Genomic DNA, 26269 nt, shown 5'->3' on the forward strand with positions numbered 1-26269 from the left:
TTTGCAGTTTTGTAAATCACCGCAAGGTAGCGTATTCGAGCGCTGGAGTTCCGAATTGATTTGTTGAATTATGTGTTAGTTACAGCTTATTGAAATATCTAATAAAATTGTGGGATCTTTCTCCGCACCCTGTATACATACCCACAAGAATTGCTCGTTTAACGATATAAGATTTTAAATGTACATGCATAATATATTTTATATATTTAAAATTTGTCCGCTTGTCAGTTTCATTCCTTTTCATGTATCTTTAATGACCTGTAAAAAATTATGAGACACTATATTTTTGTGAACATTAAGTTTTTTTCATCTGTAGACACTAGGATTCAGAAGAATCTCAATTTTTGTAGTCCCCGAAGTTGACAAACGAAATCATGTTTTTAAGCATCTTTTATCCCTTCGTCCCACAGCCTATAAACCTTCAATTGGAAATTTATAGTTGATCACTGTCATTGTTGAACAAATTTTTATTAAAATGTTCTTCAACCTTTTAAAGCAATATAAGTATTGTTTCCGTTTTTGTAAACAAGTCTTTTTAAAAGGATTTTCAATTTTATCTTTTGATTCTGCTTTTGCGACTAGCCAATCTAAGTAGTTAGTGATTATCTCTCCTGTTCCGCGTTTTTACATGTTGGGGATAGTACCTTGGGACAAGGCTAATTTCTAAGAATCTATTTTTAGCAGCCATGTTTTTGTAATCTCTAATAGTAACCTTCACCACTAAATGGTGTCAGCATCAAATGAGTAAAATTAGCGGTTTTGCGAGAGAAAGAACATTTCATGACTCCAAAGTAAATATTTTCTTCATTTTTATTTGATTTTCTGTCTTTGCATTTATAAATTTAATCAACTGAATTTTATTTTGTTATGAAAAAGAAGTACTTTAAATGTTTTGCTTATGAGAAAATAATGATAGTGCATCCTGATTGACCATCGTTTTGGTTTTTCTTAAACCACGTGGGGATTTTACCTTGGGATAGCCAAACATTTTGTATCCTAGGACACTTTCCAAGGTACAACATATGCATGGTTCTTAATAATTAAGATATGTTTAGGAACACGAAACAATGTTCTAATGTTATGCAGTCTTTTAAGCACATTCAATGTTATATAATATTTCATAATTCGTTATTCATTATTCATGATTTAATTCATTACCATGATTTTTTTTTTTTTTTTTTGGTGCAAAATTGGTTTAAGTGTATGGCTGTTTATAAAATCATGAAGACTTTCCCATATTACAACAGGATGTGTCCCAAGGTACAATAGGACGTTGTTCGTTGGGACAGCTTGGAACTCTTACTTTAAATGACTGGCAATATTTTATTTTCAAACTCTCTGAATTTTTAAAAATATATTACATAGAAATATGTTGGGGTATTTTGATGTGATTCTTAGATTTTGAATTTGATTCAAATAATTGACGTTAAAAATTAAAATATGAAAAGTGCTCCAAGGTACAACACTCTCTCCTAATCTAGAAAAAGAATTCGTATTTAAATTTCATCTTACACCCACGACATGCATCTTAATATAAGGTCAACCCTTAGATTAACCAGGGTTTTTTTTTTTTTAATTTTAACTTTACATCAATTCTTGTTTTCATAAATAGTTTCGTAGTAGTCTAAGAGTAGTAAGTTCAATCACCGAGGGGTTTTGTTAAACATGTTTCAAACTGTTATTTAAACTTCAAAATACTGTTTAGTTTTCTTCAAATTCACCAAATATGATTCTTATTTTCCGCTTCAGATACGTAAGAATGCTACTTTTTCAATCTATTTAATTGAAAAAGAAAAAAAGAAAGGTGATTGTTTCAAACTAACTACACTGGAGAACCCTCCACTTTAGATATAATTTTAAAAGAAAACGAAGAAACAACGTACAAAATACAATTTTATTGCTTAAAAATAAAACAATATGGTAATAAATGACACTTCGATAATGAGAACATGAAAATACTTCACGAAGAATGTTTTTCCTTAAAAAAAAAAAAAAATGTGATTCTGATGAATGATCAATATTCTTCAACAGTAGGTAATTTGAAGATTTTTTTTCTTGTGACGTGTCTTCTACATCTCCTGAAAAAAAATGAGGCAGTGAGAAGCAAGGGATGGTAAGTGGGCTTTTTAAAGGTTTTGAAAAAGACGCGAGCAAAGTTCAAGCCCTAGGTAGGCTTTCGTTGAAACCTTTTCTAAATAGACTGCATAGCAACACCTACCAGGACTACTATAACCATATCTTTCCCCAAAATGTCTGATAGTTTCTTCTGAAATTCGTACTAGTTGTTTGCATTTTTAAAATTTTTGACACTCCTTTGCGTCTAGATGCTTCAAATGTCAATAAATGTTTTCACTGAAAAATACGCACACTGTGACAGTGGTCTTTAAACTGAGAAAAATGCAGTTAAGGCTATTTTTACGAACAAGTACTTGTGCTCTGTATATCTTTCGGTGAAGCAATGTAAATTTTCCTTCTATTAACCAAGAGGAATAAAATCTTTCTCTCTCCCTCTGTTTTTACAGCACCGACTAGGTCAAAGAAGCTCTTTCTTAAAAAATAAACAGAAGGGGGCTATTTTCGATAAGCTACTTCTAACAGCAAAAAAAGTTGTACTTTGCATTCCTAAATGTAGGGGAACAATAATAGTGAACATGAAATGCTTTTAAATCACGCACGACGGGTTGGTATTTGAAAAAGGTCAACTTTTAAAATATTTTATTAAGATACAAATATTTTACAGTTTTTGTTCTAATAACATTTAGCTGCTTCCTTTTATCACTATTTTGCCTTATATCTTAAAATATTTATTTTCTTTTGCAATATTTAGGTTTGCATATATTTTTTATGAAATTGACCAAAATTTGACTTGTTTAGTCTCTTTTTAAGGACCATTTTTCGTATTACTTTCTCTGTCATAATCCCTGCACTTTGCTTCCGATTTTAAATTGTTGCAAAAACAATGCAAAGTAAAAGTATTTACTTCCACTTTTACATTGTTGCCGAAAACGGTGAAAAATAAAAGTAATTATAAAGCTAATTTTGTAAATGATTTCGTGGCTTAACCGAAGTTTCGTTGATTTTGGGCGTTCGGTCGCGAAAGCGCGCAAGCTTATTTGTGTCGCGGCTCATTGATAGATGGCATTTATGCACTACTTCGTACATTAAGATAAGCTTTCTACGAGAATATACAGGTTAACATGATGACATAAAATATTAAACAAGCATTTAATATAGATACACTGGTAGACAATTGCTACGGACGGATCACAAAGGGCTATGTAGCGCGTAAAAAATAAGTGTGATTTGGATACCAAGTAAAATAAATTAATGCCAGAATGCTGGAACTTTACAATGACGATAATTAATGGGGTCGTTGCCAAAATTTTAAAATTGTTTTTCTGAAAGAGCATGCTTAAAAACATAGGATCAGACCATTTTTTAAATAATTTATTTAAGTTTAATGTTAAAAAATTACTTAAATCTCTGCGCTTTCATTGTTTACACTTCTGTCGTGTGACATCACAAATGATGAAATACCATTCAGTGTTTCCATTCAAAGAACAAAATATTTAATTCGCATCTTTACTCGCGTGTATTGGCAACGATATGGTTGATATCAAGCGTAGAGCGCAATTTTAATTCGCTGCTTGATTATCATAACGTGGAACCGTGGTAGAAAGATGCGCCAAAATGCATCATTTGTGACGTCATAAAGACCACGCCTTGTTTGAAAAATCGGACATTTTACAAAATTAATTAAAAAATAACTGTTGGAAAAATGAAAGAATTTTCTGGGTCCATGTTTTTTTCTTTGCTTATTCTATTCATTTCAATGACTAAAAGTAGTACTTTTGACTGAAGGAAACCACCCCATTGTGCTTTGAAACCAAGAAGGCTTTAAAAAGTGTTTAAAGGACAAAACGGTCGTATCTTACAGAATACCTAAAAGTGAAAAAGTGTAATTACCGTCCTCCGGCATTCCGGCCCAAGATGTCAGTTTGGGATATGGCCACCATGGATGCCATGCAAGTTTCCCCACGTCGTGTCATGCTTTACACAACATTACCCTGCAGCTGTTGAGGTAATTTATCGCATTCCTCTGTCAGTCATGGATGAAGGTGTCAGTGTTTTTTGGAGGGTATTATCGACCAGCAAGATTCTTCCCCAAAGTACTCCAAACCTTTTCAATAGGATTCAGATCTGGAGAACGTGCTGGCCATCCCATAAGTTGAATATCCTCGCTCTCTAGACCCTCCTGGACAGTGACTGTTCTATGAAATGTTGCATTGTCATCCATGAAAACCAATTTATCACCCACAGCACCACGGAACATGTGAATATGAGGCAGCAGAATAATATTAATGCATAGCTGGTCAGCCATAGTCTCTTTTAGAAGCTCAGGAGCAACGTACGGCCATTGCTCATGATCCTAGCCACACCATGACATAACTTGTAGGATACTAATCATTTTCTTTTGTGTTTGCCGGGTTGTATGTTGTACCACTCTCATGCCAGGTTAACTGTCGTCCGCTATCAGGCAACAGACTGAACCTGCTTTCATCTGAGAGTGGTACGCAAGCCCAGTCGACTTCCCTCGCATTGCGATGCTGACGACACCATTATAAACGGGCAAAACACTGACTTCGAGACAAAGGGATGCACAAAACAAGTCAACGGGAGTATAGTTCCACAACATGCAAACGTTTAGCTACAGTTTTTCAGGATATTTTCTTGTCAGTAGCAGCAAGAAACTGGTTTGCTACCCCAGAAGCTGTGCTGCACCGGTTTCTTTTTGTTGCTAGCACTATGTACCTATCTTCTGCTGACGTCGCAATGCATACACGACGTTCCCTGTAAGGTTTGCAACATATTCCATTTGTTCGAAATGTATTCCAAACCTTTAACACAACACTGTGGCTGACTTCGAACTCCCTGGCAACATCTGATATTTTCTGTCCTTTTTCAATTTTGTCAGTAGTACCGCTACCCATAAAAGAATTAAGTGGTGTCGGCAATACATATCGAAAATTCCAAGTTCGTTAATTGATTCTTCTCAGTCAAACTCTGCCTTTGAACGAAAACGGTCTTACGAGTCAAATACTTTTTATTGCTTAACAGAGCTATCACGTGACGTCGTGAAACCAAAATTTGCATACGCACAATACGCCTTACTGTATCCCGAACTTAGGCTAATTTACATGCTTCCTTGCCTTCCTTTTTGCGGTTGCAAACGCTGATAATGCAATCCGTCCTTAGCAGTTGTATACCAGTGTATTTTTACTGTATTTTATAAATGTCTCAGTTTCTGAATTGCTGTCTGAATCAGAGGCGTAGAGTGAAAAAAAAGGGGGGGGGGAGGCACCAGGGCTTTTGCCAAAAAAAAGTGTTAAAAATAACAATAATAATTAAAAAAAAAACAGAAAGAAAACTTACGTAATCCTTACAAAATGGAATAGAAATAATAAGTGAACAAATAGAATAGTTAGGTTTCAAAAAGGTTTCTTTTTTTTTCGGTGAAATTTTAAAAGCAATTGCAATCTTTGAATATTATTTAGGAACATCCAAGGTTCTGCATTATGATTTACCTAACCGAGCGCCGCTAATACGAATGTTGCGAACATTTTTTTTAACCAAGCTTCAGTCAGATAAAAAAAATAATTGGTGACAAAACATAACTTCATAAGGGGCACTGACATAATGACATTTCTATCTTTTTTTTTCTTCTGCCTTTTTTTTAATAAAAATATTGTGGAAATCAACAGGTTTAAAATTATTGCTAGTCGGCGAAAATGCTTCATCAGGTGTACTATTACTCGAGCGTTAAGGTAATATAAAATTTCAAATGAAGAAATTTGTTTAGATGAAAAACGTAGTAATTTTTTGCAGCTTAAAACAGTTTAAATTTAAATTAATATTTATTCGCATTTGTTTTTAAAACTCTCCAACCCTCCCAAACTATATGAATTCCACCAAATGAATTTCCGTGTGGTTTTTCGGGTAAAAAAAGGTGTACAGTCTTTAATTTTAGCACACATTGGCAATCCTAGTATGGTAGTTGATGTGTATGTAAGAAACGTCATGACCATCCCCCCCTTCCCCCTTGAAAGACAAATTCCAGATAAACTGCTACACACAAATATGATTATTTTGCTATTTGTGAAATTATTATTTTTTACCCCTGTTCTTTGTTAGGCTTCAGCGATTAATCTTAGTTGAACCGAATTAGGTAAAGACCCGACTTATATCATGGAACAGTATAAAGAACATATGCATATTGGTTTTAAGGACCATCCAAAATTAAAATATTGAAGATTGTACATGGATAATGAACGAATTACTGATACCGAACTAATTTTGGTATTTTCTGTGCTGTTCACATAAGGAAAATATTTATTTATTATTTTGTTCTACCATTAGTGCTACGGAATTACCAAAAGAAAGCATTTCAAGTAAGTGGAACCGTCGGAGACCGCAACGCATTCCTGCTTCGCAAGATGCTATTTAAAAAAACGCTGAACAGTAGCATTTCGATTTCGTTCGGTTTTCTTGCCAAACATGCTCTACGCTTGACGCAAATCTGCATTAATGGCCAACGTTGAGAATACCTTTAGTGTTGATTGCATTTAAAATATCCCTTGGTGGTTATAAGTAGCTAATAATTTTCATTTGCTTCGAAACACTATACTTCGAACCAAGGTTCACAAATTTAACGATTACAGTTAATCTTTAAAGAAACTTCATTTGGAAAAGTTTTTTACAGGCTTTTCATTCAGACCGAATTCATAACTATACGAAAATTCGTCCGAATAGAAAAGATCGATTTTATGGTTAAAAACATAAACTTAAGTAAATAGTATAAAGAACATTTATGTATTGCACATTGGTTTTTATAAGGCTCATAGAACATTAAATTAAATTTCTGTTGTAAGGATGAAATACATGTGGTTTTACTAAAAGTTAAGTATTCTAATGATGAAACAGTCGAAGATTGTAAGTCAATATTGAATGCAATATTAATATCTTACTCATCTTTGTATTTTCTCTGCTATTAACGTGGATAACACTGATCAAAAATTACACGCAACCCTTACTGTTGCAGATTTTTAAATTAATAAAATTTTAAATTATAATTTAACGGGAACACTCAAATTAAGTAACCATGTGTAGCATCAATGGATCCCTGGGACTTCGTCAGTCGCAGTTTAAGAAACGATCAACTGCATCATTTCTTATATCTACTACTCTCTTACCTAACATACTTTTCGTCTGTCGTTAATAGACATTAACGGCCGTTGTTTGTGATACTTTTTGTGTTGATTGTATTTAAAATATTTCCTGGTGGTTATAAGTTGCAAACTATTTTTATTAGCTTTCAATCAAAGTTTCTAAATTTTACGATTATAGTTAATTTTTGAAGAAACTTCACCTAGGGCAGTTTTTACGGGCTTTTCATTTAGACTAAATTCATAACTATACAAAAATTCGTTCGTGCAGAATCGAGCAATTTTAAGACTCAAAATATGAATTTAGATTTTAAAATTAGGAAAACCCGCCTATATGAATTCCTGAGCAATAATTTACCTTTGTGCCAAATTTCGAAAAAACCCGACGAAACTGTGGATTTGTATAAGAAACATACCCCCCCCCCCCCCACAAACATCCATCTATTTATATATATATATATATATATATATATATATATATATATATATATATATATATATATATATATATATATATATATATATAGTATCTCGTACGCGACAAGGGCCTTATGTCGGATGCACTTGTCTGTGTTTACGCAATTATTGACCATGTTAATAGGATTTTAATTTAAATTCAATTCATTAATCCCTCACTAATCCAAACCCCATTAAACTGGATTTTGATTCATTCGGATAGCCATTTAAATGTACACTACGTAAATAAAATGCAATTTAGCGTAATAATGAATCTATGTAGGCCTTTTTTTTTTTTGCATTTTTTAAATTTTTTCTTCGGGTTTATGTTTTATTCTCTTGAATTCAAAACACGATTATTACTGCGTACATTAGTTTGTTTATGTACATTGGCTCAGGTTTTCAGTTTTTTTTTTAAACCGTACTTTTATTAATTCGTTCAGTCTGTATCCTCTATTTGTAGAGAATAATGAGGTTCTACTGTATTTCTGATGTCGTGCTGGCAAAACCTTTTTTTCGGGATGTTTGCTTTCTCGCTTTTACAGTTTCTAATAATGGCCGACACGCTTCAGCGTTTCAATTTCTAGTTTTAGTAACTGTTATGAACTAGAAAAAAAAAAAGGACACAGGTCTTTGTTGACGAAAGTTGTATGACGATTCGTTAGCAAAGATGAACTATGGTAGAAACAAAATTAGTTGAAAAAAAAAAAAAAAGCGTGAAAAATTCCAAACGGTATTATAGACTTAAAGGTATGACGTACTGAGTTTTGTCAATGTTGAAAAACTAATCTATACCGTAAATGCTACAGCTGCCAACACTAAAATGTTAGGTTTTACGTGTATTTTAAAGAAATGTTTACCATAATTCATGAAGCACATTTACCTTACACATTTACATTCGTAATATTACTAAATCATATTCAGTATATTCAGTCAATGGTATTTATATACAATCACCAATTTATCACATTTACCGTAACATATATAATCTCGACTATTAGAGCAAATGAACGAACCATGGGGAACCTTCGGGTCGACAAAGGTCTATTTCGAAGACCACTACAAGAAAAAATCATATGTTTACCATTCTGCTGTTCTCGAGAGCTTCCTCTATTCGTTCCCCGAATTCCGAGTCTATTATCTTAAAGTGCTCCACAACTCGTCCTTGGATGCATGTTGAAGTTCTCCGCAGACTCCCCAGCATATTCTGTAGCAAACGATCTCTTTGACTGGAGTCTAACCGCTGAAACAATAGAACAGGCAAGCGATTAAAATCCTTCTTCTTTTAATGCGCTTTTTTTTTCTCTGTATATTTAAAAAAAAAAAAATCACGAAAAGTAAAAGATTTGGTCCTTAGATTTACGAGTGGGGGGGGAGGGGGGGGGGGAGGTGAATCTTGTGTATTATGTATTTCTTCTTAAGTAACTTACTCATCATGAGTATCATAACTTTGGAAAGTGGTACCTGAATGAGGTGGTGCCATGAGCTGTCGATGTCTACTTTTGGATTGCACCACGGTTTCAATCGATCTTATTACGTTTTAGGGGAGACTGGGGATACTTGATCCCCACTTTAGTTTTCAATTTTTTTCTCTGCTGCAAATTATCAGTGTTTTCTTTTCTTTATTTCTTTTTTGAGCAATCACGATTGCTTATTGCTTTCATTTCACCGTCCTTGATGTTGTGGTTCCTTTTTCAGCTTGGACCAGGCACACCAGCACCACCGGCCTCTGCAGGCGCGGCTCCGAGCACTGCCTCCTGGAATCCGTTTCTCCTGGTCAATGGCGTCCATGTCCTACACACACGCGCGCACGCACACATATACACATACACACAGCCCCGCACACACACACACAACTATACACACGTAACTGCCCAGGAGGAGGGGTAGGCTTGGAGGGACAGGAGCTGTTTCTAGGAACAATAGCCCCCAATGAGTAGGGCCCTGTCGCAACTCATGATTGCGAAAAATATAATTTGAATTCAAAATTTCAAAATTCAAGTGAATTATTTTTCTTTTTTAAGTACGTGAACAAAGGTAATTTTTTCTTCTATCTAATAGCATTTTTTCAGTTGAAGTTAAACACATAGTTTTGGAAAAATAGTTTTTTTAAATAAATTTCATAAAGGAATCATGTATCCCCGCATCAAGGGATACATGATCCGTTCATGGGGGATACTTGATCTCACGAGAAAATAGATAGACCTTTCATTAGACCAGCAATTTATTTATGGATTTTAGTTTTCTTTGTAACGTTTGTAAAAAATAACACTATTTCTAATTTTCTTTATTACGTTATAATAATTTGAACACAAAATAACGTTGTTTTAAATTCCACTCGGACATTTGTAAAAAAAAAAAATGTAGGATGGACCAAGGCACGTTTACGCTGATTTTTTTTCAATGAATTTCCTAAGTTTTATGTTTTAACTTAGGAAATTTTCGACATTTCAATTTGATGAAGCAGTCAATGGAATCAAAATTGGAATATTCAGTTGTTGCTCAGTTTGTGTTTTTAACCGTTGAAAAAAATTATTTTCGAGTCCAAGTTGGTTGCGTGAACTTGCCCCGGTTACGCACCCGTTTACGCATACTTATTTTGACCCTTAATGCGGTTCTGTTAGTGTTTTGAACATAATGTCTTACCATCGTTAAAACTAAGCAAATTTATCCATATATATTATTTCGGTACAGATGTGATATACCCCCCCCCCCCTCATTTGGCGACATTCGATTTTTTTGCACAAAATTAAAATATTTTTCTCGCCAATGAGGCGATAATCTTTTATGCATGGCATCCCTGGCCAAACTAACCTGTGTTTAGCAACCCGAAGGCAATCTTACAGATCTGTTCAAACTTGTTTACTTGGGTTTGTTTGGGTTTCACGCAGGAGAGATACGTGGTGTTGTTTCGTGCAATATACCTTACAGGAATGCTTATTTTGTGTTAGTTTAAATTCAGTAGTTGTGTTTTGAAGTAAAAACATTAGAAAATGCCAGTTTCTTCAAACTTGAAGGTTAATTAAAAGTTAACTCCAACGTGGTGTGTATCTGTAACGTGCCATTGTCAGATGATGTATTGTTTTAGACTGAGTGTGAATATTTATACCATATAAAAAGGTAAGTTTTTTATTTTAGAATTCAAAAAAAACCTCTCACTTCCAAAATTCTTTGTTTTTACAAATCCTTGAGGGGTTCTTGTAGTTTTTAACTTTATTTTTACTGTATGTAAATTAATTTTACAGAAATAGTACGGTTATTTTGTTCTAAAAGTTAATTCTTATCGATGCCACGAATTATTTAGACATTCTATTAACGTGCCTCCTTTAGGTACTGAATTTTATGTTAACAATTGAAAGTTCTTTCGGTTGTACTCTTAAAAATGCTGAATTTTATTAATAAATCTGCACAATAATGGTGCATATTTTACACTTAAAACTGTGTCATTATTGTACACTGAACGGAAGGAGCCACCCTTGGGTGTCTCCATGAAAATATACATAACTGTGACCATACTCCGACTGTAATGTATATTAACAGTCAGAGGGATAACGGACCGAGCGGAGCGAGGTCCTGGCGAGCCAGAGGTCTCATAGTACTTTCGTAATGAGACCGAGGCTACTGTGAGACCGAGGGCTCGTATCCCGGAGAAATGATGAAAAAAAAATTAATGCATTAATTTCGACTTGTAATTAATACAATAATTTATTTCATTGTATTTTAATATGTTTACGAAAAACCCCGGCCCTGTACATTTTTGAAGCATATATTCGTGATGTTTTTTGTTGTGCTTTTATGTTGTTTTTATATATATTGTGTTCTGAAGTGCTTTGATCATGTTTTTTTATCTGATTTTTTCCTGTTGGCGCTAAAAAAGCATCGCTAAGAAAGATGTATGACATATGTCGTCATACATCGTTTTCTTGGCGACGCTTTCTTGGCGCCAACAGGAAAAAGTCGCCAAGGGTGGGGTATATCACATCAGTTCTATTATTTCTGTAGCCTGTTTTTGGTTTCTACGCGAGATTTTCCTCAATTCTTGATCGATTTCTTTGATTTACACCTTATTTTAAAGCTTATCGTGCAAGCTACTGACGAAAAATAAACCCACGGTCTAAAAAATGTTTTTTTCTGTCAAAAAAACTTGTTCTAAGGATCCAGAATGAGGTTTTCGGTTAAATTTATAACTTTAACTTGCACCGTAATCGGCAGAGCTGAATAGCTTGATCGGCAGAGCGTTCGACTGGTAATCAGGAGAATGCGTGTTCGGGCCCACGGTCGGAAAATCTGCATCAAAAAAAAAGAGAAATAACACGCATTACATGACCACTTAATAACAATGAATAACAAATATGAGGGAATAGAAGAGATGGAAACGCTCCCTGCTGTTATGGAAACTTGATGCAACATGGAGCTAAATTGATCCATAAGTGGTAAGGCTTTTTTTTTTGGTTTTTAAAGTTTTGGCTCCGGTAAGAAAATTAAAGCATAATGTAAGCGAAAATATAAGTATCAGGTTTAAGATTTCAGACTACAATGGAATTGTTTTTTGGGCAGAAAAAAAATAATAAATCGTGTATTGAAATATAGATTCTTCTTATGAGTTTTTGACTCTTTGTACAAATAAAAAAATTACTACTTCAATTTAAAATATATAAAATATATATATTTTCTTCTTTTTGCAAAAAACGAATAGCCTATTACATTTTTACTACATTCGGAAAGCTACGCTTAAAAAAGAACTTTGTTCAAATTATTTTAATCGTGCTGTTAAGTGATGAACACCTGCTGCCATCTAAGCCATAACGGTTCAAGCAGCCTGCGATTACAAATTGTAAAAATTTTCAAAAATTAAAACACTTCTCTTCAATATCTTATCTTATTATCTTATATATTATTTCAGTGGATTATTTTTCTGTCAGTATGCGAGATCTTTCTTATCTCTTGAAGAAATTCCCTCATTTAAAAACTTATATGCCGGCTAATAATAGCCGAAAAATAGACTTACGGTCTAAAAATCAAGTTTTCGGAAATGCCCCTTGCTGTTGCAAAACCTTGATGCAGCCTGTAGTTCTTATTCCATTTTATTTTAAAGCAAAGTTCGAATACAATTTTCCAATTGTTTGCGTCGCTTTTGGCAAGGAAAAAAAAAATAAAATCAACCTGTGTGTGTGTGTGTGTGTTTTAAATAAAGTTTAAAAGCACTGGACTTATTTGTTCTGTTAAATTGATAAGTTTTTTCGGTAGAGCGTTCAGCTATAAACTATCTGAACTTCGGGCAAGCTCGGGCTGTCCGATATAATAGCAAATTTACATTAATAGTACGCATTACATGTACTCATAAAATACAACAGATAACACACATAATAAAATAAATGCAGTGGGAATGCTACTTGGTGTTTTGACTCCTTTATGCAGGCTACAGTTATCATTCAGATAAGTTCACTGTTAATCATAGGGGGTTCTTCCTCTTTTTTAAAGCTTTGACTTCGTCCAGACCACTAAGCATAATGTAAGCATAAAAAAAGTATTAGATTTACCTCAAGGGAATCCTTTTTGTGCAGAAAAACATTTTCATTGTATGCTGAAATGTAGATTTTTCTAATAGCAGTGTTTGAACTTTTGTACAAATGAAAAAAATACTACGCCAAATGTAAACTACGAGTTTCACCCAGTAAACATTTAATTATTTATTCGAATACGATATAAAACATTAAAATTATTATCAACTTCATTAGTAAGAAATCATTTTCTACTCCTCTGCTTTCGGCTGAAAAAAAAAATACATTTTGTCTACGTTCGAAAAATTACCCTTAAAAAACGGACTCGGTTCAACTGGTTTTAGTTTTGAATTTTAAGTGTTCGATTAAAATCGAAACATGTGTGGGCATTTAAGCCGGAGCGGTTAAAGCAGCCTGCTATGGGAAATAGTTCAATATTCAAAAATAAAAACAGTTATTTTCAATCTGATATATTACTTCTCCAGAATGTTTGTTTCAATCGCTATGTGAGATTTTCCTCATTCTTTAATCAAATTCCATGCTTTACGAATAATTCTAAATCGTATCATTCTGGCTAATGACAAAACATAGACGCATGATCTTATTATTTTTTTTCGGCAAAAAGCTTTTTTGCTGCTTTTTACTACGCATTCCTTCAATGAATACTTTTCGGAAAGGAAGGCGCAATTGCAAGGTTTGTTGGAGTGTCGTGCTGTTAAACAGAATGGCGCCAGTTCGAATGCGTGCCAATAAATAACTTTTTAATGTTTTTTTTTCCCCGCCAGATGCTCACATGGGCAGGACTGTATTTGCCACAACCAGTTTTTTCACATGCACAATTACTGCTTTTTCACGAGTCACTCAGCCACACTTTTAATGATATTTATGTTTGCATTGAAAATACGTACAACCAAAAAGTGAGCGATGATCAAATTATCACAACGTTGTATTCAACGAGGTTTTGTTACTGATGTCTTCAAATAACATGCCTTCTCTTGTACGCTTACTTTTTTCCGTTTACTTTTTTCGATTCTTCTTCATCATATTCTTTCTTTGAAATTTTTAAAGAGCGAAATGCCTTATGAAACGATTCGAAGCACAGTGCGTAGTTCCGCACGGGTCGACTAGTTACAAACTGAATAGTGTATAAAGTAAAAGCTGAACGGGCATGAAGACAGCGCCACAATGTTGTAAGATATAAGGTACGAATTTGTAACTCAATTAAAAACTAAATGGTTATTTCCGAAACTAAATAGCCTGAAAATACTAAAAAGTTTTGAGACAGTTCGGAGCAAAGAAAGCGTCAAGGCACGTTTAGAAGTAAGACACAGTGAGAGCGTCCGTAAAGGGGCTCAGACGTCAACGCATGAACTTGCCCCGTCGCAAAGTTTGGCTAAAGTTTAGCAAAGTTAGGTTAAAGTTAGTCGCAAAGTTTGGTCGTTAATATTTAACGTTTAAAAAAATTTAATAACATTTCAGTTCATACAAATACAATTCTCAAAAAAGGATAAAATTATGCTAATTTTTATACGTTTGTTCTTTTCTAACTAAGTATTATTTATTCACAATAAGCTACAAAATGTTCAACTCAAAACTTACTCGACTCTGTAAAAAATATATTATTCTTTCTGCATGCTATACCGAAGCTCGACTGATGCTCAAAAACTTGTGAAACTATTTGCTAGGGAGCAGTATCAATCTGTTATGACTGTTGGCTCTCTAGGTGATAATTCGTTTTGAAAAAAGGACACTTCGTATACATGCCCCGGTCAAACCTAAACAACTTTAAAGAACTTATAATGCTTTTGATCGGTTACTTGGTCTCCAATATAGTTGGAAACAATATATTTTGTAAATAAAACTAACATTTTTTTTAAAGTAGCGTAATGAAGCTAAAATTACAACAAATAAAACAAGAAGTTCTGTCTAGAACTAGACGAGCCTACTTTCCCGTATACCCATACTACTTTCTAGTACCTGATCAATGTTCTCAAAATAGCTAACATCGCAAATTGTTTCAAACATATTTTTCCAATATTTTAAGCTACTTTCTAGGAATAAAATATTCCTCACTCATCTAAAAAAATTAGATGCGTAAAAAAAAGAAAAAAAAACAAAACGAACAAATAAAATAGCAGCAACTTTTAAACAAAGCAGCTAATACACTTTTTTTCATTTAAAAAAAAATTCTTCAACAGCTTTCAAAACGAAAAAAAAATAATAAAAATTAATAAGCTCATTAAAATAAATACATCCTATCAAAAAAAAAAAAAAAAAATCGTTTCTTTTCCCCTGTTGCCAAAAATAATTTTTTAAATGAATTAATGCACTTATCAAGATAAATAAAAACAATAAAATGTCAACGTAAAGAAATACTTTTCATTGTCAAAAAAAAAAAAATCGTCTGCGCGTATCTTTTGTAGAAACATAAATGACTTCGAGTTTATTCACCGAAAACTGAATACCTAAATAAAAACTTTAGCGTTGAAATAAAAACAAATCACATCAACAATAATTATTTCACAGTTAAAACCATAGCGTCGGAGTCGGAGTCAATCTAATTTTGGGATGAAGGAGTCGGAGTCGAATATCCAAGAATCGGAGTCAGTCATTTGTCCGTGTATAAATTTTTGCCAAAGCTAGGAAGTCATAGTCGAAGTCGGGGAGTCGGAGTCCGATTAATTGTCGGGCACAGGAGTCGGATTCGGATTCAGGTGCCCCTAAATTATCGGAGTCGGAGCCTGGAGTTCGGCGTCAAGAGCTATTTCCAACAAAATTTGTTTGAAGCAAATCCGCCTTCAAGTACGGAATCTACATTGACTTTCAGTTTCCCCGTAGGCGCTAATGTTAAGGGATTTGAACTGTTCAAAATTGAACAGAAAATTGTTCAAATCAAAAAGATATTTTATATACAAGTTTTTCATCAAAAGCTTTTTCCTACAAAGTTTGTTTGAAGCAAATTCGCCTCACAGTTCGGAATTGCCTTGAATTTCCCCGTAGGAGCTAATGTTAAGTTTTTTTGAACTGTTCAAAATTGAACAAAAAATGGTTCAAATCAAAAAGTGAAATATGGGAATGAGGTGTCCTTGCCGAGATCTTTCGAACAAAAAAAAGTTTGTTCGAATCGGACTATTCATTCAAAAGTTATTAGGGGGGGACAGACAGACAGACCGACAGACAGACCGACAGACAGACAGACCGACAGACAGACAGACCGACAGACAGACAGACCGACAGACATTTTTCCCCATCTCAATACCCTACTTTCCAATTTTTAATTTTTCGATATTTATTTAATTATTTTTTTTATTTTTGACTTTTTTTTGTTTTTCGGGATATTTTTAAGATGCATTAAGCCTTCTTTCATGCTTTTTTCTTCTTTTTCTGACTTTTACTGGGAAAGTAGGCTAAAAAAAAATTGGATGACAAGCACAAAAATCAACTCATTTGCATCTTGTCTTGCAGTAATAAAATTAAGAGTTTTATCAATTGAATTAATTTTTTGAAAAATGGGGAAGAAAAATGTAAGTATCAGTGTACTTATAAAAAACAAAAGAAAGCCTAGCATATAGTTCCCAAGCCTGAAAAGTCAGGTGCAAACAATTCGTTTGTTGTAGTTCTTTAAGTTCCGCTCAACCCAACTGGATGTGTGCAGCTTAATACATTTTGTCAATTTTTCAAGGGAAATAGATTGATTAAGCATATTATCTTTTCGATTTAGAACACTTATTTCAAACTCTAAAAATCCAACTTTGCATTTTATCCGCTAATGGGTCTACATTATGGGCAACTCACTTTTTTATTGTAAATCTAACTATAGAAAAATATTTTGTTTTTCGTTCAAACAAGGATTTGACATCTATTTCAAATTGTTCAAGCTCATTTGGCTGATCAGGACATAATTCATCAGTAGAGTTAATTTATGTTTAGATGTTTCAGGTGTTATTTGGGTTACAAGTGCGAATTGATATTTTAATTGTTTAGCATATTTACTGAACTGATTGTTTAAATCTATCACTCATACTATGATAAATTTAACTATTTTAACACGGTTTTGAATGTTTAAAAATAATGTCAACTGAGTAAACAACAGTTACATTGTTTTTATTGTGTTTATATTCGCATATGGATACTTGATCCCTGGGATCATGTATCCCTCTAAACGAAGGGATCAAGTATCCCTAATATGCGATTTTTACAAACAAGCTTGTTCTATTATTAACTATCAGTGGCAATTTACTAAAAATACACAGTCCAGTCACATTAATGTGACCATCTGTCAAAAGCCAGAATAACCACCTTTCGCAGAGCGGACTGCTGCGAGACGTGCAGGAAGAGAGTCACTTAGGTCCCTGAAGGTGTTCTCTGGGATGTTGACTCTAATGCCATGGCCAGCTGCGCCAGATTACGCGGTTGAGGATCCATGGCGCGAACAACTCGATCGAGATGGTCCCACAGATGCTCGATTGGGTTTAAGTCAAGTGAGTTTGCTGGCCAGGAGAGGACGGTAAACTCATCCTGGTTCTCTTCGAACCACGCACGTACACTGGCAGCTGTATGGCACCTCGCAATGACCTGCTGGAAGATGTTATCATCCCGAGGAAAAACAATGCGCATGTAGCGGTAGACATGGTCCGCAAGGACAGATGCGTACTTGTATTGATCCATCGTGCCTTCCACAATGATCAGTGAACCCAGAGAATGCCAGGAAAACATTCCCTAGACCATAATGCTCCCGCCTCCAGGTTGGACCGTTCCGGCAATGGTTGCAGGGTGGTTCCTTTCAGAGGTTTCACGCCTTATACGCCAACGTCCATCAGTCCGATGGAGCATAAAACGCATTTCATCTGAAAACTCTACCTGTCGATACTCAGTGGACGTCCAGCTGCTGTACTGGCGTGCAAATTCTAGCCTTCGTCGTCGATGAACAGCAGTCAGCATAGGTGCACGAACCAGGCGTCTGCTTCGGAGGCCCAGACGCAGCAATGTTCACTGAATAGTAGTTTGGGAGACACTTTTGGTAGCCCCTTGGTTCATTTTGGGGGTCAGTTGCTCAACGGTAGCCCGTCTATCTGCCCGAACGCATTTCCGCAACCGTCGTTCGCCTCTGTCATCTATGGCCCGTGGTGCACCACATTTGCCACGTCGCTGATTTTGGACAGTCCCATTCTGCCATGCACGGTACACTTTTACCACGGCGGTACGCGAACAGTTCACAAACTCAGCCGTTTTGGAAATGCTTCCACCCTTGACCCGAAAGCCAATGATCATGCCCTTTTGGACGTCGGATAAATCGCTTCGTTTCTGCATTACGCCAACGATTGAAATGTTTTCCAAAGCCCTCACATACCCTTTATATACGCTCAACTGCACTGTGCTGCCACCTGCCTTCTGTGATTGGTTATTTAACTCTGACGTGGAAAGTACGTGGTGGTCACATTAATGTGACTGGACTGTGTATCTCTCAATCATTAAAGACTGTCTATATTTTAACATGACAGTTCGTTTTTTTTTTAAATTTTTTTTATTTTATTTTATTTTTTTTAAGTTGTATAAAACGGATAATGTAAACTTCAGAATGCTTTCCTAAAAAAAGTTTCCCTTGCCACAGTTAGGCAATTATTTCTTGAGCTAAAAAAAAAATGGCTGAAAAAAACAAAGTGTTGCCAATTTTTTTGTACGAGTATAATTTTAACATAAGTGTCAGGTCTCAAATCTCTACTAATGATTTTGGTATATTTTTGACTGTGGGAGCATGTATCCCCAGGGATCAAGTATCCCCAGTCTCCCCTACCGTTAGTAGCCAATGAGGATTACTTCTCTACAATGACTTTTGAGGACGTTTGTCATGAATTTTACTTGATCTCCCCCCCCCTCTCCCTTTTCTTATACTATTGTGTTTGTGTAAATACAGTGTAGAACCTGGTGGGTTGGCTTTGAAATTTTCAAAAAAGATCAGTTTTAAGAAGATTTTTTTTTTGATTTAATATTTAAACATGTTTTACTATAGTTAAATATTGAATTAGTCCTATTTTTAATACCTTTTGGTAGAATTGGTGCAGCCCTCTCCCACTTCAAAAAAGTGTTGCCCGAATGCCCGTGCCTTACTTATCCATGCTTTAATCTGGCCGTGAGAAGACTAGAATTAGTCTAGACCTTTTTGGTTTCGTTATAAGCCTCACGTATTGAAGTGTATTTTTCTGTTTGTGGCTAGTTGGAATATTTGTGACAAGATTTGGCATGAAACGTTCGCTACATACATGTGGTAATTGCCACGAGATTATTTTCTTGTTTGTCGAAAATTCGAACTATACTCATTTGAAAGGATACACTCATTACAAAATACAGATATAAAAATCTGAGTAAAAAATTGAATCCTACGATTAATGACCAACAAACTCCACTACGTCAACCATAGAAAACATTTGCAGTTGTATGGAATTGTTTCTGTGTGTCTGTTTATAACACGTAGAACAGAGCATATTTGTGTCAAATTAGGAGTTATAGGATTTTAATTTGCTATGGATGAACGTCATAGAATTTGTACTCACATTGTAGAACATTCTAGGTTGAGAGTAGTTATCCTCCTCGGAAGAGTCATGGCGAGCGGCAATACCGCAGGCTTCGAAAGGACTGTCCTTGGCAAACGGATCTTGAACTGGTTTTTTGTAACTGTTCGGGTAGTAACTTGGGAAGGCTAAGAACAGGGAAGAGAAAGTATCAGGACAAAGATCATGGGGCAGAAGTTAACGGCTTACGATATACTTATTCGGTTTTGGATGACGGAGTTGCATATTATCCTATGGCAATAAGATTGTAAATGAGAAAGTATTTCAATAGTAATAGTCCGTTATAAAACATAACTAATAAGTCAATTTAAATAAAAAATTTTATTCACTTTTGCGACAGAAAATAGTATATTGTTGAGAATAATTTTTAAAGATATTAAGTAATTCTTACTATAGGAGAAATGGCAATGAAGTAAATCTGTGCTGTGTTGAAAAATGAGTAGCAGAACCGAAGAAAATAAAGATACTCGTAATGGCTTTAAACCCCCTCACGGTTGTTGGCATTAGTCTTCGGACGAACCTACTTGAAAACAGATTAAAAGCGAGGTATTGAAGATGTAAGTCAACCATTTGTCGGAACAAGTTTCCTTCTTGATACAACGTTGTTTGTGAGATAAGATAAAGTGAAGCTTCTTTCCTCTTTAATTTGACTTGTTGGCCCTCGAGTGGAGGTCAAAGTTTAAGGTCGAGAGAAAAAGAGCTAAATATACGATTGCTTTGCTTCAAAAGCAATGAGTAAACCAAGCCAATTTTTTAAAAGAAGGATACTACTTAATACTAGGTACATTCTAGTATAAATATTTTGGTGATTCACTCATGGCTTTGAGGGCAAAGGTCAATTGAAAAAGCATTTTTTAAAACTTTTTTGCCTTGTTTGGGCTCCGAAATCTGCTAGAGCCGTGAGTAACCCTCGGAAATAAGTATATAACTAATTTCTCACCACAACATAGTACTAAGAAAAATATAAATTAGCTTTCGTTTCTCTTGGCTTTAGTAGTTAAACGGCCTCAAAGTTTATATTTTTTTAAAAATGGCCAAGTTCAGAGGTCAATAACTTTGTTCGTGACGGGTCAATAACTTTAGGACACAGCTGTAGTTATAGTCCGAGTGGTGTAGTTTAAGGTCCTGGTTAGAAACCCATGGCAACTAATAATTTTTTTTTAATTACGCGATCTCAAAGTTGATAATTTGAAACAAAAAAAAAATCACAGTTTTAGGTCAATTTCTCTAAAACGCCTGAGTCAATAACTTTGAGCAAGAGCTGTAATTATGCTCCACGTGGTGTTGTTTTAGACTCATGTCGTTAAACCATGAGATCTAATCATCTTACTTAATTAAACGGTCTCAAAAATGATTATTTCGGTATAAAAGAAAGTTTTTTCACACGTTTATACGCGTGCTACTCAAAATCTTATGAGCTCAAACTCACATAAATACTAAGACGAATCAACAGCCAAATGTACTTTAACTTCTCAAGATTCCAAGCTTCCAGTGTAATAAAACTTTCGGTAACCTTGACCGCAACATGGCAATACTTCTCACAAAACTGACCCGCCAGCTTAGAGCACGATATTTTGGAGATCCTAGATCCTCAGGATTCGGATCTCGGAAGATGAAAATTTGCATAGGTTAGCTTCAAAAACATCCCGAAACCTCAATGAAATTTCATCCCATTCGGGGATCATCGAGCAGGGACAATTTGAAAAAATTAAGTCAGTTGACGTGGAATAACTTTGATAAAACATTGTGACAATTCACTTGCATCTTTTGTTATTTTTGACTTTCTAATAATCGTAAATTAATGCTATATTTTTGGAAGATTATTACAATGGGATTGTTTCCTTCAGTCAAAAGTCGCTGAAATTAATAGGATAAGCAAAAAAAAATAACATGGACCCAGAAAATACTTTCATTTTTTCAACAGTTATTTTTTAATTAATTTTTTTAAATGCCCGATTTTTCAAACAAGACGTGGTCTAGATGACGTCACAAATGATGCTTTTTGGCGCATCTTTGTACCGCTTTTCCACGTTATGATAATCAAGAAGCGAATTAAAATTGCGCTCTACGCTTGCTATCAACCATATTGTTGCCAATACACGTGAGTAAAGATGCGAATTAAATATATTGCTCTATGAATGGCAACACAGAATGGCATTTCATCATTTGTGATGTCATCGGCAAGAAATGTAAACAATGAAAGATCTTCGATATAAGTAATTTTTTAAAAAGATTAAACTTAAACAAATTATTTAAAAACTGGTTAGATCCCATGTTTTTAAGCATGTTCTTTCAGAAAAAAATACTTTTAAAATATTGGAAACGACCCCATTGGGTAAGAGATTGAGTTCATAATTACAGTAGAATTTGCATATACACTACTTAGTAATAAACTTTTACACACAAACTATTTTCTTTACTAATAATGAAGCTCAAAGTCTCTCTGTCAGGGTGTCTGGATGTCTGTGATGCGCATAGCGCCTAGACCGTTCGGCGGATTTTCACGAAATTTGACACAAAGTTAGTTTGTAGAATGGAGATGTGCACCTCAAAGCGATTTTTCGAAAATTCGCTTTTGTTCCTTTTCTATTTCAATTTTTAAAACATTTTCCAGAGCAAACTTATCATAAGATGGACGAGTAAATTACGGAATTATCATGACGTGGAATGGGAGAGCGAATGAACATAGCCAATTGGCGAGAAATTCATCATCCATTATTTGTAAACATACAGGCGAACCAATTAACCCTTTAATTTTCTGCTACGGGCAAAGCCGTGCGGGTACCACTAGTATTAAATAAGGCTCAAAAGTAAAAATATAACGTAAAAAAAGAGGGAAAGAAAAAAATACAGGTTTGCTAGACAATAACAAAAGATGCGGGTAAAATGTGCATAATGTTTATATCAGAGTGATTCCACGTCAACTGATCGGATTTTCCAAACTGTCCCCACTCGATCATCCCCGCATGGGATGAAATTTTATAGAGGCGTAGAGATGTCTTTGAAACTAACCTGATGCTAATTTTCAGCTTCCGAGATCTGAAGCCTGAGACTCTCAGGATCTCCAAAATATAGTGCTCCAAATGGCGGATCAGCTTTGTGGAAAGAATTGCCATGTTGTGGTCAAAGTTACAGAAAATGTCATAATACTGGAAGCATGAAATTTTATGAGCTTAAAGTATATTTGATTGTGGATTCATTCTAGTATTTATGTGAGTTTGAGCTCATAAGATTTTTAGTAGCACGCATATAAATATTGTGAAAAAACGCTCTTTTATACTGAAATCATCATTTTTGAGACCGTTTAATTAAGTAAGATGATTAGATCTCTTTGTTTCCTGACATGAGTCTAAACCTACATTACATTAGAACATAATTACAGCTCTTGCTCAAAGTTATTGTCTCAGGCGTTTTAGAGTAATTGAACTAAAACTTTGATTCTTTTTGTTTTAAATTATCAACTTTGAGACCACGTAATTAAAAAATTTGATTAGTTGCCATGAGTTTCTAGCCGGAACCACAAACTACACCACTCGCACTACAACTACATTTGTGTCCCAAAGTTGTTGACCCGTCGCGAACAAAGTTATTGACCCCTTACTGGTAACTTACTGCAAATACCATGCCTCGCCTTCAGTCTTCGAGTTGAACCAAACCACTGCTTCGGTCACTCGTCTGGTCAGTGCTATTTCTGTATTAGCTACAGTTTGTTTCGTACTCTTGGCTTCTTTAAGAGGTTTTCCTCCTTTAGTTTAGTGGCTTCCTATGCAGGGCTGGTGAGTGCTAATTAGAGTGCCTTGAGAACAGAGTGGCGACAACAGCGGTGTTTTTCCCCGCGGACAAGCTCGGCTGCAACTTTCGTCCAGATGCGCCGAGAGAAAATTTTGACCGTTTGGCTGAAATAAGTCGATTTGCCACCAAGTGTAAATCGTTATCGCGGTTTTGGCAGAAGACATGACTTCAGTTTCTGAAGCATTTCGCATAGGCTACTGAGTTTCTCTCCATTCTTTCTTTTCACTTATCCGCCAAAAACAAATACATACATAAGATTTCTAAGAAAAATGAATTGAAAATGATAAGCGACTTCACCATTTTCTTTATATAATATGTGTGCGTGAATGAAAACAAAGTAAATGACAAATTTTAATTTTCACAAGAGAAAGGAATGAGAGAAGAGCATTACTTTAGAATGAGTTTTCTTGAAAAAAACAAAAATTCTGTGATAATTGTTTTTCAACGAGAGAAATTTCGCAAAATAAATAATGAACTTCCATTGCTCATTGTAACGTGCAATAAAAAAAAAAGAGTTCCTCTTGAAGCAAATTAAGATACATAATTTTTATGTAGCTGGGCAGTTGAGGGCAAGTCACCCGATGAAAAATCGATACTTTTGCGTCATCTTTCTCAACATTTTAAACTCTATTCAGAAGCATAAGAAGAATTATATGTGAAGATTTCAATGAACAAATTTTCATTCTATAAGCTCATAAATGGCAATCCAATCGAGTAATAAAAATCATCAGAAAAGAAAAATTTCTAGCTCGTCTCTTGGCTTTGTTTTTGTGACTAAATTCCATTTACCTCCCAGGTACAGACATATGCATATGAATAAGTTTAATTATTTTCTGCTATATCCAACTTTACGAAAACAAAAATTGAAAAGACCAAAACAAACTATTAGCTATAGATAACTGAAATGCACTGCGCTAAAAAGCTTGAATTGAGAATTCTTGATAAAATAATTCAATGATAGTTTCTTACTGCATAAATGCGGACAAATTCTTAACAAAATAAACAATTCACTTCGAATGGTTATCACAACGTATATTAAAAAAGAAAAAAACTTATCATCGAAGAAACTAGAAAAAGAAAAATTAAAAAGTATATCGTTAGCTGAATGCTACAACAAGGTAACTGCAAATTTGTATGGAATTGAATGTTTTACGAAATGGTGGTTTAATGATATTTTAATATCGTGAAAAGATACTAATTTCTTGAGTTTTCTTCGAAACAGTATAAAAAATACTGAGTTGAATTTACATACTTATAGCATTTTTCCACATTATGTATGTGAATGATTTAAATTAATTTTAAACGTATTTAATTTTGAACATTCACGTTGTGAGTTATTGGTAATGAGTTTCACATTTTTTCCCCTTTTTATAGTTTCTGCGTCTAAACAATAAAAATGTGCTCCACTATCAATTTTCTTCATAATGAATCATAAATAATAAGCAGCTTCATATAATAACTAATATAATGTTTCTTTTTTTACAAACAAAATGCATTTTATTTTTATTCCAAGATAATTATTTCATTTGAGTAAAAATATTACACGCTGAAACCCATTTATAAGAAAAACTAACTTCTAAAACCGGAAAATCAAACGCTCCGGGAAACGGAGAATGGTTGCCGTAACGTTAGTGAAGCCAAAAAGCCCGCCAACACTATCCGAATCCAAAATCTCAAGATCAATGCTCTATAATTAAATCAATTTGTCGCTTAGAGTTGCAAAAATGATAATTAGTGATAGCCTATACATTTATGTACTTGAGACATAAGGTGAAATATCAGTACAAAACTGATTATTCACAATAAAAGCGTTTTTCTGAGATCCATCCAATTTTCCTATGTTAAGTCTACGAGACTTTCGTCAAGATGCCCTCCGGCGGATAGAGGCGCTCTCCGCTTCTCAATGGAGGATGTGCTTGTCGTCACTCTGATTATTAAAGGCACTCTAGTGCTAATAAGCAGGAAACTGCAGTCCTCGGCTGGAATGACTGATCTGGTCTGTGTATTTCATGTATTTCTGCTCTGGCTATAGGGCGGTAACTTACTGTTACTGAAAATACCATGCTTTGCCTTCAATCTTCGAGTTGAACCGAACCATTGCTTCGGTCACTCGTCTGGTCAGTGCTAATTCTGTATTAGCTACCAGTTTGTTTGACACTCTTGGCTTCCTTAAGAGGTTTTCCACCTCCAGCTCAGTCGCTTCCGATGCAGGGCTGGTGAGAGCTAATAAGCATGAAACTGCAGTCCTCGGCTGGAATGACTGAGCTGGCAGTGTATTTCATGTATTTCTGCCTTAGCCCTGGCTTTAGGGCGGTAACTTACTGAAAATAATATACTTAGCTCTTTTTTTTTCACGATCTTAAACTTTGACCCCTACTCAAGGACCAAAAAAATCAGTTTTTTAAAAAAAGAAACTTTACTTTTTCTAATCATAGTACCACTAACACATCCTGAAAGTTTTACGAAAATTGAAGATATCAACTATCAAAAGTGTCCACTTAAAAAAAAAAAAAATGACTCTTAAGAATGAATTTCTTATATTTTCAAGTTTGAGGTTTGTTAATGCCACGCCAGATTGCAGTTCTTGGCGCATTTGCGCTCATATTTGACTGCTGCATTAAAGGATAAGGCCGGAAAAATACGTACCGATTCTTATATCATTTCGATCTTTGATCAGAACAATCTTGATCATATTAAATTATTCCCCCACCCTTCCCCGACACACATA

The 26269-nt window shown here is 34.7% G+C and overlaps 1 protein-coding gene across 1 annotated transcript in view; it reads right to left on the minus strand.

Moving 5' to 3' along the window:
* Positions 1-1880: 1880 nt before the first annotated feature.
* LOC129231363 (catalase-like) overlaps positions 1881-26269 on the minus strand; it is an 83937-nt gene continuing 59548 nt past the window's right edge. The window contains exons 10-12 of the mRNA XM_054865662.1: positions 19732-19877; positions 8764-8922; positions 1881-2078 (exon numbers count right to left, since the gene is read on the minus strand). Coding sequence (XP_054721637.1) covers positions 2070-2078; positions 8764-8922; positions 19732-19877 — 314 coding nt within the window. The 3' untranslated portion in view covers positions 1881-2069. The remainder of the gene's footprint in view (positions 2079-8763; positions 8923-19731; positions 19878-26269) is intronic.

Source organism: Uloborus diversus, chromosome 1 (assembly GCF_026930045.1).
Source record: "Uloborus diversus isolate 005 chromosome 1, Udiv.v.3.1, whole genome shotgun sequence".
Lineage (NCBI taxonomy): Eukaryota > Metazoa > Arthropoda > Arachnida > Araneae > Uloboridae > Uloborus > Uloborus diversus.